This window comes from Diplotaxodon limnothrissa, linkage group LG18 (assembly GCF_057381915.1).
Source record: "Diplotaxodon limnothrissa isolate DT_005_m linkage group LG18, D_limnothrissa_male_GT1.1, whole genome shotgun sequence".
Lineage (NCBI taxonomy): Eukaryota > Metazoa > Chordata > Actinopteri > Cichliformes > Cichlidae > Diplotaxodon > Diplotaxodon limnothrissa.
In genome coordinates this window covers 40,359,457-40,377,559 of record NC_140613.1, presented here as the reverse complement: position 1 = coordinate 40,377,559, position 18,103 = coordinate 40,359,457, and the positions used below count along the sequence as shown (strand labels likewise).

Genomic DNA, 18,103 nt, shown 5'->3' with positions numbered 1-18,103 from the left:
CGCCCTCGAAAACGCTTGTTTTGCTAGCTCTCTACAAAAACAAATTACTACTACACATATGCAGCTCATCTGCAGTCCCGAATTTCTGAGTCCCGAGTACAAAGGAAAGCACCACGACTGCAGTTTCCGTGCTGGACGTAAAAAGGGCACGTGACACTGTGACGTAAGCTACAATCATGGCGGCAGTCGAAGATGGTCCAGGCATGTGTTTTCTCTCCTGGAAATATTCACATTATTTCTCCTTTGTGTTGGAAAAAGACAGGAATATTGTCGTGAACTGTACTCTCTGTGGAGGTTCTAAAACTCTTTCGACATCAAAGACTAGCAATTCTAATCTGATGAAACATCTTCAGAAACAGCATGCATCTACCAACTTAGTTGAAAAAGAACCTGAAGGCAACGTCGGTGACTCTAGCTCCGTTGATGCTATTCCAGCAAAACAACGAAAGCTTGATTTCGGACAGCCTGCTGCACACAGGCTGATTGCCAGGTATGTTGTGGAAGACATGAAACCCATCTCAACGGTTGAGTCCCATGCTTTCAGACAACTGATTAGTCATATACCTGTGCGAGGGAGAGCTGGGAAGGCACCATCCAGAAAGATATTTTCCAGTTTCCTAGACCAAGAATATGCCAACATGGAGTCAGAGCTCAAAAATACACTTGACATGGTAGAATACATCTCCACAACAGCAGACATTTGGACTGTGCATAATAAAAGTTTTCTTGGTGTGACCGCGCATTGGATAAATGCACAAAACATGAAACGTGAGAAAGCAGCGCTGGCATGCAGGCGATTTATGGGTCGACATACGTATGACAGTATTGCATCTGAGCTGGACAACATTAACTCATCTCATGGCCTATCGTTTAAAATCACATCAACTGTAACGGATAATGGCTCCAATTTTGTCAAGGCTTTTAAAGTGTACCAGCCAGCACCTGAGTCAGATGACTCTGAATCTGAGGAGGATGAGGTGACTTTTGTTTCAATTGGGGATGTGCTGCAGAATGCTGCTGATGATGCTGATGATGCAATTTCTTTACCGCCACATCAGAGATGTGCATCGCACACAATGAATCTTATCTCTTGCACTGATGTGGAGAAGTGGCTATTGTCTGAAGCTGCAACAAAAACCATCTACAGAAGTGCCACCACAAAATGTGCAGGGCTGTGGAACAAGGCCAGTCGTTCCACAGTGGCTGCTGAGATTGTGGACGACATTATTGCAAAGAAGCTACTAGTACCTTGCACAACAAGGTGGAACTCGTTCTATTATGCTCTGGAGAGAATTTCAAAGATACCTGTGGTGGAGCTGAACACAATCTCATCCACATTACGGTTGAAATGTTTCAATGAGAGGGAGCATCAGTGTATCAGAGAGTACTGTGCAGTCATGAAACCACTTACTGTGGCACTGGACATTCTTCAAGGAGAAGACCATTGTTTTTATGGCACACTCCTACCCACACTGGAATCGCTAATGACCAAGACTCTGGCTATAAAAAATGGTCTGCAAATTCTTGTTGGGCTACCAGATACAGTTGTCCAGGTAAGAGATGATATTTTCATTTGTGTTTATCTTTAATGAAATGTTTTACTCAATTGCTTTTTATATTGTGCTGTGCTGTTCACATGCAAGTGAATGCTGTTACAGTTACAGATACTTAACCCCAATAAATAAATAAAATAAATACAACGTAGTAAAATACACACTATTTACAAATTAAAATACATTCTATATAAAACTACAGCATGCTGTTAATATTTAATTAATTTAATGTTGAAACAATGCATACTTTCTCATGCAAAAATGTTTTTTGCACTTTTACTGTGTCGTTATTACAGGCAGTCAAAACAAGGTTTGCACATGTCCTTGGAAGTGAAGATGCTTTGCTGGCTGCTGTGACACTACCAAAATTTAAGCTTCGTTGGCTACATGACCAGGCGCGGAAGGACCTCGCAAAGGCACGTCTGCTGGTAGAGTGTCGAAAACTTCTCCCTGAGCAAGATCAGCTACAACCAGGTACCAGCGCCACCAACACAACACAGCACGCGGGTTCTAGCAAAGAGGATGAGTTCTTCTCCTTTGAAGAGAATGAGGACATATATGCCACTGCTGAAGGTGAGGTAGCCGAGTACCTCAAATCAGGAGCAACAGGGTTAGACTCTCTGAATCATTTCCCAATGATAAAGAAACTCTCTCTTAAACTTAATGCAGCTACTCCTTCAAGTGCCCCAGTTGAAAGGCTTTTCAGCCTGGGAAACCTGATTCTCACTCCAAAGAGGAACAAGTTGTCTGATCATAAGTTTGAGAAGCTTCTCCTCTTGAGGTACAATCGTTGGTTTGATGGAAACCAAAGTTGAGTAGTGCTCATATGATGATGATGTGTTGCCTTCAGTGGTGCTCTACAAGGTAAAGTAGGGTTATTTCCAAGTGAAACTTGGGCTTCTGAAGCACTTAAAATACCATTATATTTTATTTATCTACATGGCCTGTATGGAGGCAATATTCTTTTGGTTTGACTGTTTATGAAGCTGAAAATAGTTATTATTTATTTTATTTCTGTTTGTGGGGCTGAACATACTTGTAATTAATTTTATTTCTCTTCTCTTTCTCTGAAAATACTTTTATTACTGAACATGAGGTCTCCAGTTGGTGGAATTCAGCAGTTAAGTTTACAAAGTTAAGTTCAGTTAACTTTACAAAGAATGGACAAACCTCACCGTGTTTATGTTAAATCATTTTTTGCACTACATGTTTTTGCACTTTGATACCTACTTTGATACCTACAGGTCCTAAATTGTCTGAGGTACAGTTTAATGTTGGCACTGCTAAAAGCATACTTTCTGTCCATTTAAATGGCAAAAATAAATATCTTTCAAAAGTTTCAACACACTGTATGTTGTTTTGTGATCCACTGCTTCTTCCTAGTGATACTACGTACAATGATTAGACACTGCTGTAACAACCCGAGAATGATGAGTTTGCATTTGTAGAGGGTTGAAACATTAGAAATAGATTAAAACACACAGATAAAAAAGTGACACATAAAACAAACTTTGTTAATTTCTAATTTAGTTTCATTCATTTCATCATTGACTTGCACTCGAACTACTACACTGCCATTTTAACTATTTTAGGTTCAGGCCATTAGGTGGCACAGTGTACTTGTGGCTGGATAGTGCTAACATGTAAGCAAGCTAGAAGACTGGCATCCTTGCTGGGTATCCAGTTAGGGAAGCAACACATTAATAAGAGAATTCTGGGTAAAACCAAAGTTACTTTCCCTAGTAACTAGTTACTTCGAAAGTAACGAGTAACTTGAAGTAACTGAGTTACTTTTGAGAGAAGTAACTAGTAATGTAACTGAGTTACTATTTTAAAGTAACTTACCCAACACTGGAAACCAAACTGCACTCTTGTACGGTATTGACTTCCTAATTACAAGGCAGGCCTACCCAAAAGCATATGGTGCTTTAGTCCTCTTTTTGACTCCACTGGGAACCGATGTTTACAAAAGGAACACGTTGTTTTCAATAGGACTTCAAGTTCCATTGGGGCGAGTGCTGTTTCCCCTATACAGTAATACTGAAGCACTGCTTAATAGAAAGTATGCAGGTGCAGTTACTAGAACATGTAAACAGCTGCTTTTTTCTGGATTTTGTGACTTCCAAGTTTACTTTTCTGTAAAAAGCAAACGAAATGCAAGGAGAACAATCAGAACAAAGAGACAGTTTCATCAAAGCAGTAGTAGCAGCTCTGCCCCAACCCTAATGTTTAGCTTAGGTTGTTTTTTTTGTAGCTTTTTTATTTCTACAGTCATCTGCTTAGAAAAATATGCAGTAAGCCACAGATTAAAAATTCTGTCTGGAATTAAACAGAAATACAATCTTTATCCTAATATGTCCATAATGAGTCTAGTCTAGATTAGAAAAATGTTTTCCCGGTTCAGCTGAATGACAATGATCATCATGATCTGAGATGTTTTTGCAGCATCGGGCCAACATCAACACAGGATGCCTGAAAAGCCAGAAATATGCATGACGGTTATTTTGGTTTCTTAAAAATGATATCAGTAGTATTTTTGTCCTGGCATAGGTGCGGCCATTTATCTGCTGCATTTGTTTTCCCCAACGGTCAAATAACGTCAGAGAAACAAACTGCTTGACGCCACAGGGAAGCTTGTCAGCACACTCAGACACACGGCGGCGGAGCTGCGAGGCCATTAACCTCGCTGCCTGCACGCTCGCCTGGTAACAATAGACAGCATACAGCTCAGGTCTTTCCTCACTCTAAAGTAGATACATAGGAAAGTCTAATGTTCATTTGATGACTTGGCTAAACAAAACATGTTTATACTTCCTTCCGCTGTTGCCAGCTCTCACCTCAAATGCACTTCTCTGCCACTTTTCCAGCTCTGAGGTGCCTTTATTAACATTAATCACCCCTCCCTTTAACTAAATTGGGAGGCTGTTAATGTAAGTGTATTTTAATGGAACACTTCAGAAGCAACTCCCCCAATTACATCAACTCTTTCCAGCATGGTCCCTATTAAAACCAACCTTTCATTTAGGGCGGGGGAGCCCACAGACAGAGGGAGAAACACAGAATTAAGGGAGCCTTTGCTAATCAGTTTCACCTGCCAAAGCGAAAGCGTGTAACACAGACTGCTGTTTATAAGTAGGTTTTATTTCAGACACATGGCTCTGTTTATAAAACATTAAGCTACAGTTTTACATTATGGGTACTTATACGTAGTTTGGGCGGAAATTTGGGGCCCTCCATGGTTGCGAGTTACTAAATGGCCCCGGTGATGTCACAGAGGTTAAAAGCACTCGGCTTCCCAGTCAGTTTGACTGACTTTCTCCCGTAACTCTAATTCATGCAAACAACCGCTTTGCAATCAGAGACAGCGCTTTGGAAACTGTGAGCGGCACATCTGCCCACCTTTGAGAGTCGAAACAACAGTGTGCTGAGCTTTTGAAAGAGCTGATATAATGGAGACCCTATAAATGTGTTTGTAATAACAGTGGAACAAATTAGCGCTTGCACCGAAAAGTGAACGAAGCACAGTTTTGGTTTTATTTAGAGCTGTTTTCTGTTCAAGCTGTAACTGTTGTTATGCACAGATCACGTCAGACAACTTGTGCGGATTGTTGTGGGAATAGATGCTCAGGCCAAATGTAAGTGCAGTGCAAAAGAAATTGCTTGCAGCGCATGTTGGGCAAAAAACACAGCTACGGTACCAAAGATGAGATGTTTTTTCCAGAGAGCAGTTAAATGCAAAGACAATGTGTAGGCTAACGTTAGCCCGTTCTGGACAACATAGCATCATTTAGCTAACATTAGCTAACACAAGCTAACTCAAGGAGTTGCAAAAAAAATAAATAAATCACCTCACTCAGAGTTGTTTTGAAGGGAGGGAAGAATCCATAAAGACTATAACATTTATTCGTAGGAAAGTGTTGGAAAGTTTTCAGTTTTAACATAGTTTAAGGTGGGGTTGCCAACCGTCCCTTAAAAAACGGAATCGTCCCGTATTTAGAAACAAAAGTACACGTCCCGTATTGAGCTAATAAGGGACGCACTTTGTCCCGTAATACAGTGAGAATCAAAAGTAGTCTATAAATGTTCATGGAATTAACACTTTGTTTGAAAACATAATTCCCAGCCCCTCTCCTGCTTTGTGACACATGAGCTGACACCACACTTATGACAATTCGAGTATGACAATTCAGATTACCGCTCATCTCATTGGTCGAGGAAAGGTCGCTTACGGAGAAAATACCGGAAGACAACAGATGACCACAACAAGAAGCATGGCCAACAGGGAAACAAACGCCGACACTGCGGTGCAAGTCTCGGACGACAGTACACCTAAAGCTGGGCAGACACTGTGCGATTTTTTCAGTCACGTTATTCAGCTCCTGCTCAAACTGCACGATTGACTCGCAGGGGTTAGAAGTTGGTAGGTCACGATGCAGGTCTCACACTATACGGCCCGATGCTCTGATGCGACCTGAGTGCTCACACTGTGCCTCCATAAAATGAAGGTTATAACAGAAAATCTGTCGCTCTCTCTCTCTGTCTTTCACTCACACAGACACACCACCACCATCAACTTTGCTAAATTGCTAATGAAAAACATTGATCAGGCAGCTGTGATTGAGCAGCAGTGTAAATCCAACTATTTTCACGGTTGTTGTGGTCGTGATAATTTTGTGATGCCACATCGAAAAGGCTCGGATGAGCTTTCCAAAGTTCTACAAGTTGTGCCTCCATCGCTTGTGTCCAGATCACAGGCTGCACAGCTGTGCTGCTCCGTCTTTTTCACCGACGTTTACGTGTTTGCACGTGAGCAGTGTGAGCGCCTGTGGTGAGACCCTCACGAGCGATTGATGATCGGGAGCTGCTCGAGGTGTTAATCGCTTCTCGTTACCCCACGTATACTACACGACGCACGATGAAGGCCAAAATCGGTCCGATCACCAAATCGGTCGCACGACTCAAAAATCGGCTCAAAATGGGCCTAAAACCGCACAGTGTGAGCCCAGCATTAGAGCAGCAATGTTTGTTCCCCTCAGAGAAAGGGAAGAATGGGAAAAGGAAAACACCTGGCTGGAAAACGTTAATATGGGCATGTGCAGTGAATATCAGCGCTATGTGGCCAGAAGTGTGATAATATAATTTATTTTGTGTAATAAACAACTGCAAGGATAGATGATTACAAATAGATGACTAATACATAAAAGTAATACATAGATGAATAATGATGATGAGTTAAGATGCGTAATCATGGGAACAAGCGGGTTTACAAACGGGAGCAGCTGATTAGCATTAGAAAAGCTGAAATAATACCTCAGCTGAAGCTAACTGTACTAAATGCACTAAATGTGCACAGTTACAAGAATATTTTTCTTTCTATTGTTTTCTATTATTTTAAGTTAAGCAGGACAGAGTTCTTTTAAAGAAAGATTTACTTATATTCTCAAAAGTTAAGCATGACAGGCTTCTGTTTAAGAAAGAGACCTGTTTTATTGTGTTAATGTTGTCATTGTGAGCTAAAAATAAATGGCTAAATGATCATTTGTTTCACATGTGTTCATATCACAAAGAATAGAATATGCATCTACTTAAATCAACTTCAAGTCAAATGGTTAAAAAAAATAATTTCACACACAAAAAAAGAGCTAGAAAATTCACCACACTGGGAAGGGTGAAGACAACTGGGTCGAGGTGTCCCTTATTTATTTTTCAGGGAGTTGGCAACCCTAGTCTAAGGGGATTGACTCGCCAACATCAAGTGGCAGCTAGCTTACTTTTTCAGCTCCAGAGATTAGCCCTCTGTATATTTCAATGTCAACTGAGGCATTCCTACACTACACTGGTAAAAAAAAAAAGATCAAGCTCTGGATACGCACAGTACTCATTCAATGAACTAGTTACTAATGTACTATTGGTGTAATCTTGGGATATGTAGACAGTGAGAATATTATAATACACATGTTTATATATGACACAATTTGTTGATTTATTCATCGCACCTGATCTAGATCTGTGTCAGAATGGGAACAAATTCCTATAAGCTGTTGGGGGTGCAGTAATCACTAATAGAGCACATCTATGTCTTGTAATTCAGTCCTAGCTTTCTGGGTTTTACAGGATTTCTGGTGAATGTTTCGATTATGAAAGGCCTATCTGCTCAAATTGCACTTTAAAGTGTTGTTCTGACAAACTGTGATCCAATCCAGACTCTTGTCTAGTTGCCACTTTCTTCAGTCTCACACTGTTATTGTTTGAAGATGTCAGTGTCAATTGCACAAGCTCAGTATGACAGATTGCACTTTGTTGGTGGGAGGGCAACTCATGAATGGATTACACACACTCCCACACACACGCATATCTGGAAGACTGATTACAGTGAATGCAGTCTACACGTTATTAAGGCTTTTGGTATTCTGTAAAAGTCTGACTCAAGACAGACCTACAGGGCTTTGTATATTGTTGGGTTCTGCTGATAAATTGGCGATCAAGTTAAAGTTGATGATCAATTTGCTGGAAGGAATGCATTTTTCTGATCTGAGGTTACACGTCAGAGATGTGGGCACGTTTGAAATACAAGCTGAGTCCCAATTGTCTGGCAGAAAAGTCACTTTTTCCTGTCGTTTCCAGCGTGGGTAAAACTAAACTGCCTGTGGTGTTCAATAAACATGCATTTTCCAGTGTGGCATCTTTTGTTCTTGTTGACTCGTTAAGGAAGAAAAGAAACAGTCAAATAACCGTACCTGGGTCCCAACTCGTCCTCACACCTCCAGGTGAATTCACCAAAGCTCTCGTAGCGCTGGTTGTAGTGGTAAAGCACACGGTGCAGTGTAGGAGCGCCCAGGTCCATCAGAGTGTTGTAAGCTGTCTGTTGCTCCTTCCCACTGGTGTAGCCGTTAAACAGGTTATATATCTTATCTGCAATTTCTGAAAGTGTATAGACAATCGGGGGTTAACTTGCAGCTTTAATAGGAGCAGGAAACGAGTGTTAACTATGCCCAACAATAAAGAACAATACCGGCGATCAGTTCAAACCCTTTTTTATGTTTAATGAACAGGCCGACTGGGGCTACTTGATATTAAATGATCCAGGCAAGATGTTCCAATGACAAAGTCATCTTTCTCCTGAATCCATGCTAGCCTCGCTGCTGTTTTGGATACGCTGTTGAGGTTTGGGTGGGGAGCTTCGCTGAGTTCACACGCAATCACGCTTTCTGTAGACAGACGGGGCAGATCGCTCATAGCGAGAGAAGAATGTTTGTCTGGGGCAGGTCTTATCTGTTTTTGCATTCATTTTAAACAATGCTGTTAACAGTGATCCTGACAGGCTGACGAATGCATTCTTAATTTCAATTACTGTAGGACACGACAGGAATCCATGTGGAATCATGTCAGTTGCTAAGGTATGGGCGAGGCAGAGTAATAAAGAAATAATATTAAGAAGTCTAATCCCAAATTAGGATGTTGGTTACTGGATAGTGATCAGCACCCCTTTCTTCCCAGTGATGACAGAGGTCACATGTTTGTGTGAAATACCCAAGGAGGGAGGATCAGCGACACAGTAACTGTAATATGCGTTTGTTTTTGATGTTGACAAAGATGTTGGACATATTGCAGTTTTTTCCCCTCAGTTATTGGGCACTGTTAAATATAATGGCCTCATAAGTGGAGAAGATGTGTTCTTTCCTGTTTCTTCTGCAGCTCCAATTTCAGATGAATAAAGCAGATGTCATTTTACATGAATATTTTGGTCTCACTACCATTACCGATCATTTTAAAAGGGATAAATCATCAACAACAAAGTTGAAGAAGAATTCACTGAAGAAACTAAAACCTTGGAGTGTAAGTCCTCTCGGAAGTGACAATGCCAAGAAAATCAGTAAAAGCAACTACATGGCATGTACTGCATGTCACACCATGCGTAGATTTCCAGTAATTAAAACCAACTGCATTAAGTGGCACATCTTTTCTTATACAATTAGACAATTACATTGGAAATTGTTTTCACAGTCAAGCACAGTAAATTAAGTAGCCCCTTAATAGGGTTCAAATAGGAATTGGACAAATTTTAAAAAATCATTATTGAACTGTAATATTTTGCTGAAGTCCTTCCATGTAATGATGGCTTGAAGTCTGCAGATGTTTGTGATGTGTCTTACTCCCTTTGGTTTTTTCTCTGCTAGTGAAATTCAACCTGACTGACCACGTGGCTTATTCCTGTTTAGCCTGATTTTTCAGGCCTTTGTCCACTATTGTAGACAATATCAAGTTTGCAAGTTCTGCTTGGCCCTGCATCAGACCAACGTGTACCCTGCCTGTCACCCTGCGGCAGCTGGGTGACAGGCAGGGTACCTGCGACCTGGCTTCAGGGTGCCTGCGACCCTAAATTGTTTAAGCGGAAGAGAATGGATGGCTGGATGGATCACAGTACACTTCAGAATTCATCTGGCTGCTTCTGTCTTCTGTCACATCATTAATAAACATTAGTGACCCAAGTACAATTTGAAACCACTCATGCCCATGCATCACACAGGCTTCACTGTGTTCAGATCATGAGCTGTTCCAAGCCTTCTCCATTTTTTGTTACTCCTGTCCTTCTGTGACAGGTTGATGTTACTTTCATCCGTCCAAAGAATGCTGTTTGAGAGTTAGTCTCTAACCTGGCCTTTCTGTTCATGAGGTTGAACCTTCTGTCAAAGCGTCGTCCACAAAGCCTCTTTATGGTAGACTTCAATAACGGATAGCTACCTTACAGAGAGAGTTTTTCCCCCTATGGGGACCGTTGGAAAAGGGTTTTTCTTCACCATGAAAAGGATCCCATGATCATTCATCACTTGAAATGAACTCTTGAATATTTGCCTGCTTAATTTAGGAATGAAGAAATATCCCACACCTATCACTGAAACAGCTTTTGCGTAACTTTTTTAATCAGCCCACCCTTAGCACCAGGAAATATGGTACTAGGGCAGAAAAAAAGACAGTCAAGGTACTTTTGGCCAGGGCCTTTAATTAAAGCCATACTTCAATTGTAGTGGCAAAAAGGTGAAAACTGTGACACTACCCAAATGTCTACAGCCCTGTCTCCAACTCAGCAGCAGGATCTATAAAGTCTTTGGTATGAAGCTTCACTAGTGCACAGGGTGACAAATGATTTCAGCTCGTTAATTTCTGACATGAAATAGCACACTTTATAACCAATATTCTCGTGAGATCTTAGTGTACAGTGTCCATAAACAGTTCTACTCCAGAGAGGAAAACTATCTGCCTGTGTCTTTATGACTCGCTCGATGAACTCATCTAACATCTGTTTTGTGCGGTTTTGAGACATGACTGCAAATAGAAAGAGCGAATGTCTGTCCGGTAAATAAAAAAAACAAATGAAAAAAAATTGCACCAAATATAATTTTTTCCCCCGAATTTTTCTGACATCATATAACAATCATATTTACTACACAAATAATGATGTACAGTCTTTTCCCCTCACCTTGTGCTTTGACGTCATCCACAGTTGGACATGGAGTTTTGATGGTGACTTCACTTGGAGTTGAACGGCGCCCCGTGTTGTCTACTGCCCATAGCCGGAACCTGCACGCACGCACGCACGCACGCACGCACGCACGCACGCACACACACACACACACACACGCACTGTGAAATATAAAGTCCATTTTTCCATTTTGTTAGTGAAAATCTATAAAACCTAAAGTAATAAAATGGATTTCCTGCAGTGTATTCTCATGAAAGTGCTGAACAAAAAACATATGAGCAGCAGCAAACATGTCACAGCTGATGCATTTCCTGAAGCTGTTAATCCAATCGAAAGACCCCCTGCTTTGAAGACCAGGGCCTGCATTATCAATACGGGAACAGTGCCACACTCCCAATTTGCCGTTCTCTGCAGAGCTAGTTTCGCTGAATGAATATCTCCACCTAGTGGCCAATTGTTGCAGTAACAAAGAATGATGTAGCAGTACGAACACTCAAAAGGCAAAGAGGTGTAAAGAAATAGACGAGTGAATGACAGATATTCTCGGTTAGAAGAAAGCCATTTGAATCTTTCCATCATATACTCAAAGACTGAACTTTTGCTTTTAATGCAACTGCAAAGTATCTTTTTTTTTTGCTGTCTTTGAGTTTCTAGCATGCCTTTCTTGGGCATATTTTATCTGAAAGAGCGTATTTTGCTTCTACAAAGTGTCATTCATGAGCATTGTACGGAATCCATCTTTATAGAAAATATAAAGAGCTGATGGGAGAGACAAGGCCTCGGTGCAGAGGCTCTCCCCAAGCTAAGAGCTCAGGGAGATGAATGAGCTGTCAGACAGGATAGAAAGAGCAGGAATCTCGCTGATACTGGAATTAAAAGAGCATGTGTAGCTGTTCACCGAACCCACATACGTCAAAATTGTTTGAAGAAGCTCTGTCCATGGGCCTTTTGCCCTTTTTTTCTTTACTTCTCTTTGCCTCTACACACTGCTGTTTATCTTTTCCTCACTCTTTCCTCTCTTTCTTTCTCAGCCCCAAATGTTACCTCTGCATTTTCTCTCTTCTCCCTCTTTTTCCCCTCTCCACCCTGTTCTTCTGCTCTGCAATGTCTGTCTGTGTGTGTGTGTGTGTGTTATGCATGTGGCTTCCCACCTGGCAAGCTTTCTGTGAGATAAGTGTGAGCATGCTAATGAGAGCATCTGAGCATCCGGTGCTTGTGCATCTGTGTGTGTGTGTTTTTAATTTTGCACTGGAAGCATATACATACACTGACAGACCACTGAGGTTTTTAAATCTGACAAGGACCTGTTCAACTGCTCATTAGCACAAAAATCTAATCAGTCACATGGGAGCTCCATATACTTAGTCATGTTCAAAACAACTTTTTGAAGTTCAAACTGAGAATCTGAAGTTAAAGGAGGAGTGCCAACGTGGCATGGTTGTTAATACCAGATAAACTGGTCTGAGTATTTCAGAAACTGTTGATCTGCAAGGGTCTCTAGGGTTTACGAAAAAGAGGAAATAGTCAGTGAGTGGCAATGCCTTGTTAATCCCAGAGGTCAAAGGTGAATGGCCAAACTGCTTTGCACTGATAGGAAGGCAACAGTAACTCAAGCCACCATCTTACAAGAGCTTCTCTGTCAAACAGTGAAGCGGGTGAGCCTCAGCAGCAGACCGAGAATCTGAGGATACAGTTTGTGCTGGCTCGATTTCTGCTGCTTGGATGGCAGGCTCAGAATTTGCATAAAAACATGAAAGCATGGAAGTAATGTTCATCCTGTGCTGTATTAATGGTTCAGGCTGGTGTTGGTGATGTAATGTGTTGGGGGATATTTTCTTGGCACACCTGGGGCCCATTAGTACCAACTGAACATTGTTAAATCCCATAGCCTACCTGAGTAATGTTGGAGACCATGTCCATCCATTTATGACCACAATCTATCTGCTACTAGCTAGATAACGTACCAAAAAGTTAAAATCATGTCAGGCTGGTTTCTTTGAATATGAGAATGAGTTCACTTGACTCAAATAGCTTCAGAATTGATTAGATCTCAATCCAATAGACCACCTTTATGGTGGAAGATTCCCATTATGGATGTGCAACCGAAAATATGAAGGAACTGCGTGACACCATCATGCCAATATGGGGAAAAAATATAAAAAAAATAAACATAATCCACCTAGGCTGCACAAATATTTAGGAAAATGTGTAAAGCCCACAGATGTTCTGACTGTATTACGCGGCACAAGTGAAGTGGCTTATAATAGACAAATGATGCACGATGATCATTTAACCACATGATCTACAGTTTGTTACTTAGCAAGAGAAGTACACAAAAGGTACATTATAGAGGATTTGAAAGATTGTAAAACCACAAAAACAAGCTACATTGACATTTCTCTGATAGTGCTGCATGTGATGTCACAAAATAAAACAAAAATCAAAAGAATTTAATTATTTGCTGTTGCTAACTAACTAGCTTAGTAGCAGCTAGTACTTTGTAACATTTGAAGAAGAAACAAAGAAGCAAAACATAGTGTGGACAACAGTGCTAACTTCAAAAGTATCAAATGATTTAAAATCAAAAATATATAAAATTTGCAATAATAATACTGATAACTAAAATTGAACTTAAAGTTAAAAGATGCCACATTCAGTCTGGAGCTAACAAATTAGCTCTTTATTAGCTAAAGAGTTAGCTATTTTGTTTTTGCAGTAAGCAATTTTTTAAGCCTATTTTTCTACAGCCAGTGTTGCCAACTTAGCAACTTTGTCGCTATATTTAGCGACTTTTTTTTCTAAAAAGCAACTAGGGACAAATCTGGCTACTTTTTCTGGTGTTATTGGAGACTCATTTATGACAACTTTTTGACGTGAAAGCGCTTATCGCTCTTACTCTCAACAAGCAGTGGGTGCTGCCGAGGGCACCTAGCTCGTGCCAAAGCGCTCAAGGCGGAGGATAGTCCTCCCCCAGCTGCAATCAGGCTGGGGGAGGACTAGGGGATGCAATCACATCTATGCTCCAAACTGCAAACGAATCGTGCACGAGCGAAGCCGCTGCTCCCGCACTGACTGTAACGCAGTCAGTTCTTCTTTAACTATTATGTTGTTTTGTGGCTCACAAGGTTTAAAACTACTTATAAACACACACACACACGCACACACACACACAAAGTAACTCCACCAGAGTGCCTATTTCGGGTCACTTTTGCTTATTACATGACACGCTCAGAACAGACTCCATACTTACATGTATGTGGTGTCGGGCTCCAGGCAGCGAATAATCATACTGATGGAGGAGGACAGTAGGTCAGGGATGTCACCTAACATCACACATGGAGACCTGGCCCCGGACAAGATGTCATCCACAAAGCTTAAAAGGGTTTCTGCAACAAAGGTAAGTCAGGAGATTCCTCTGGATTAATTCATCCAAGTATTTCATACAGTTCAGACAATTCTTCAAATTTATGAATGATTTGCTTATGATTTATTTATGGCAATTAACCCGCTATTAACCCTCTAAAATATGTGTCAGAGTACTACTTTTTGTGTTAGTTTCTCTACTGCTACAATTCTGCCATTATTTTTTTAAGGCAGCAAATAATTTGTTTAAATTCACTCAAAATAAATACTGAGTTCTGATTTGAAACTGTCAAAATCCGATTATTGTTGACCCATTATTTATTTTTAATCTCAGGGCAGTTGTGTTTTTTTTAATTGTGAACTTTTTAACTGTTTTGTGCAACTTTCAATGGTTAAATTAATTTATACAGCAAAAGAATTGACCTGTTCTCTTTTTAAAGGGCCGAATTATGCATCTTCATATCAGCTTCAGCTGCGTCTTCCCAAAATGTAAAACAGATGAGCATTTTACTGTTACACTGCAATATACACGTGAAGTACAATATACATATATATATACATATACATATATATATATATATATATATATGTATATCAGCAGCTGGATAGCGTAGTGGTTAAACTACACGCCTTTGGAACAGAGGATCGCAAGTTCGATTCCTGCCTGGGGCGTCTGTATCCAGTAAGGGTCCTAAGGCTAGACCCCCTATGCTAAGCAAGCCTACCGCAGACATGAGCGAGACAGATAAATATGAAGGCATGCCGGCTCGGACGTCGCCCGGATCAACAAGGTCCGCGTCAGGTGTTGAGGAACCAGGGCACCCTGACGAAAAGTGGGCTACTGGAACAAGAAGGCATCGGTGGGCAAGGGACGAAAACAGGGCGTTGTTGGAATGCTACTACGCAAGTAACCCCGGCGGAAGGGGCTACATGAATAGGATGAGGGACCTATGGATTCTTCGATACCCAACATCCACAATGACGGCGAAACAACTAGTAGCTCAGTGTTCCAACATTCGAAAGAAGGGACTGCTCTCACAGCTAGAGATTGACGAGGTACAACACAAATGCTACGGCAAGGAGGAGTCAGGACGCCAGGTCAGGGGGGAGATATCATCACCCCCACCCGAGATTGGGTACATAGCCCCAAGTGCGATAGGAGAAGGATCGTTGAGTGCGAGAGGAACTGACCTGAAAAATAGGATCATGGCCAAGCTTGAAACCTGGATCCCCCGTAGCCGGTTACCAAGATTACGTGAAGTACCCTCAGAAGGTCTGCTAGATGATGTTAATGCAGCACTACGGGCAATACCTACAACCACGATTACCGACACTAACAAGCTGATCTACAATACGGCAGCAGTGATCAGTGAGATGCTTGGCTACAAGTTGAACAGCCACAAGGGGCAGTACCCTCCATGGAGAAGGAGGCTAGAGGGCAAGATCAAAGTAGCACGGAGGGAGGTTAGCCAACTAACGGAGTTGCAGAAAGGTGCGACAAATAAGGTGCCTAAGAAATACAGCAAGCTGTCCATACCTGAGGCCTTGGAAACTGCCAAGCAAAGACTCACAGCCTTGGCCAGCCGCTTGAGGAGGTACACCAGAGAGATAGAAGGCAGGAGAATAAACCAGCTGTTCTCCACAGAACCAGCAAAGGTGTACTCTCAGTGGCAAGGGAACAATAAGAGAACAGCACCACCAAGGCTGGAGACGGAGCAATACTGGAAGAGCATATGGGAGAAGGATGCAACCCATAACGGCAATGCTCAGTGGCTAGTGGATCTGAGGGCAGACCACAGCGACCTCCCTGAACAGGGTCCAGTAACCATCACAGTGGCAGATATCCAAGAAAGGGTCTCCAGTATGAAGAGTTGGACAGCACCAGGGCCCGACATGGTTCACGCCTACTGGCTGAAGAAGCTGACTGCACTCCACGAGCGTCTGGCAGCACAAATGAACCAGCTGCTAGTTAACGAGAGACACCCGGAATGGCTAACTGAAGGCCGGACGGTCCTGATCCCCAAGGACCCCAAGAAGGGACCGGTCCCCTCCAACTACCGACCAATAACCTGCCTCAGTACTACATGGAAGCTCCTGTCAGGCATCATATCGGCTAAGATGAACAGGCACATGGGTCAATACATGAGTGGGACACAGAAAGGAATTGGCAAGAATACCAGAGGTGCAAAACACCAGCTACTGGTAGACAGAACAATCAGCCGAGACTGCAAGACCAGACTGACCAACCTGTGCACTGCCTGGATTGATTACAAGAAGGCCTATGACTCGATGCCCCACAGCTGGATACTGGAATGCCTAGAATTGTACAAGATCAATGGGACCCTAAGAGCCTTCATCAGGAACTCAATGTGGCGTACAACACTAGAGGCCAACTCCAAGCCCATAGCACAAGTTACCATCAAGTGCGGGATCTACCAAGGAGATGCTCTGTCCCCACTGCTGTTCTGCATAGGCCTGAACCCCCTCAGTGAGATCATTAACAAGACTGGCTACGGATACCGACTACGGAACGGAGCAGTTGTCAGCCACCTCCTGTACATGGATGACATCAAGCTGTATGCCAAGAGTGAACGAGACATCGATTCACTGATCCACACTACCAGGCTATACAGCAATGACATTGGAATGTCGTTCGGACTGGAGAAGTGTAGTCGGATGGTAACAAAGAGAGGGAAGGTAGTCAGAACTGAGGGGATTGAACTACCAGAAGGCAACATTGCAGACATAGAGGACAGTTACAAGTACCTGGGGATCCCGCAGGCAAATGGGAACCATGAAGAGGCCGCTAGAAAGGCTGCAACCACCAAGTACCTGCAGAGGGTCAGGCAAGTCCTGAGGAGTCAGCTGAATGGTAAGAACAAGATCCGGGCAATCAACACATACGCCCTGCCCGTGATCAGGTACCCTGCTGGGGTAATAGGCTGGCCAAAGGAGGAGATAGAAGCCACTGACATAAAGACAAGAAAGCTCCTGACCATGCATGGAGGGTTTCACCCCAAGTCCAGCACCCTGAGGCTGTACGCTAAGCGGAAGGAAGGGGGCCGGGGACTGGTGAGTGTCAGCACCACAGTCCAGGATGAGACAAGGAACATCCAAGAATACATTGGGAAGATGGCCCCAACTGACCGAGTGCTCAGTGAATACCTCAGGCAGCAGAAACCCAAGAAAGAGGAGGGAGACGAGGAACCATCATGGAAGGACAGGGCCCTGCACGGTATGTACCACCGGCAGATAGAGGAGGTGGCTGATATCCAGAAATCCTACCAGTGGCTGGACAAAGCTGGACTGAAAGACAGCACAGAGGCACTAATCATGGCAGCACAAGAACAAGCTCTGAGTACAAGATCCATAGAGGCTGGGGTCTATCACACCAGGCAAGACCCCAGGTGCAGGCTGTGTAAAGATGCCCCAGAGACAATCCAGCACATAACAGCAGGGTGCAAGATGCTAGCAGGCAAGGCATACATGGAACGCCATAACCAAGTGGCCGGCATAGTGTACAGGAACATCTGTGCCGAGTATAACCTAGAAGTCCCGAGGTCAAAATGGGAGATGCCCCCAAGGGTGGTGGAGAATGACCGAGCTAAGATCCTGTGGGACTTCCAGATACAGACGGACAAAATGGTGGTGGCTAACCAACCGGACATAGTGGTGGTAGACAAACAGAAGAAGACGGCCGTAGTGA

General features: G+C 42.6%; 1 protein-coding gene across 3 annotated transcripts in view; it reads right to left on the bottom strand.

The window, feature by feature from the left end:
- The window catches only part of astn1 (astrotactin 1), a 482,098-nt gene that overhangs the window by 11,679 nt on the left and 452,316 nt on the right, over positions 1–18,103 (bottom strand). For all 3 annotated transcript variants that reach the window (XM_085377645.1, XM_085377646.1, XM_085377647.1), the window contains exons 21-23: positions 14,285–14,420; positions 11,032–11,132; positions 8,291–8,474 (exon numbers count right to left, since the gene is read on the bottom strand). In XM_085377645.1, the coding sequence (XP_085233771.1) occupies positions 8,291–8,474; positions 11,032–11,132; positions 14,285–14,420 (421 nt within the window). The remainder of the gene's footprint in view (positions 1–8,290; positions 8,475–11,031; positions 11,133–14,284; positions 14,421–18,103) is intronic.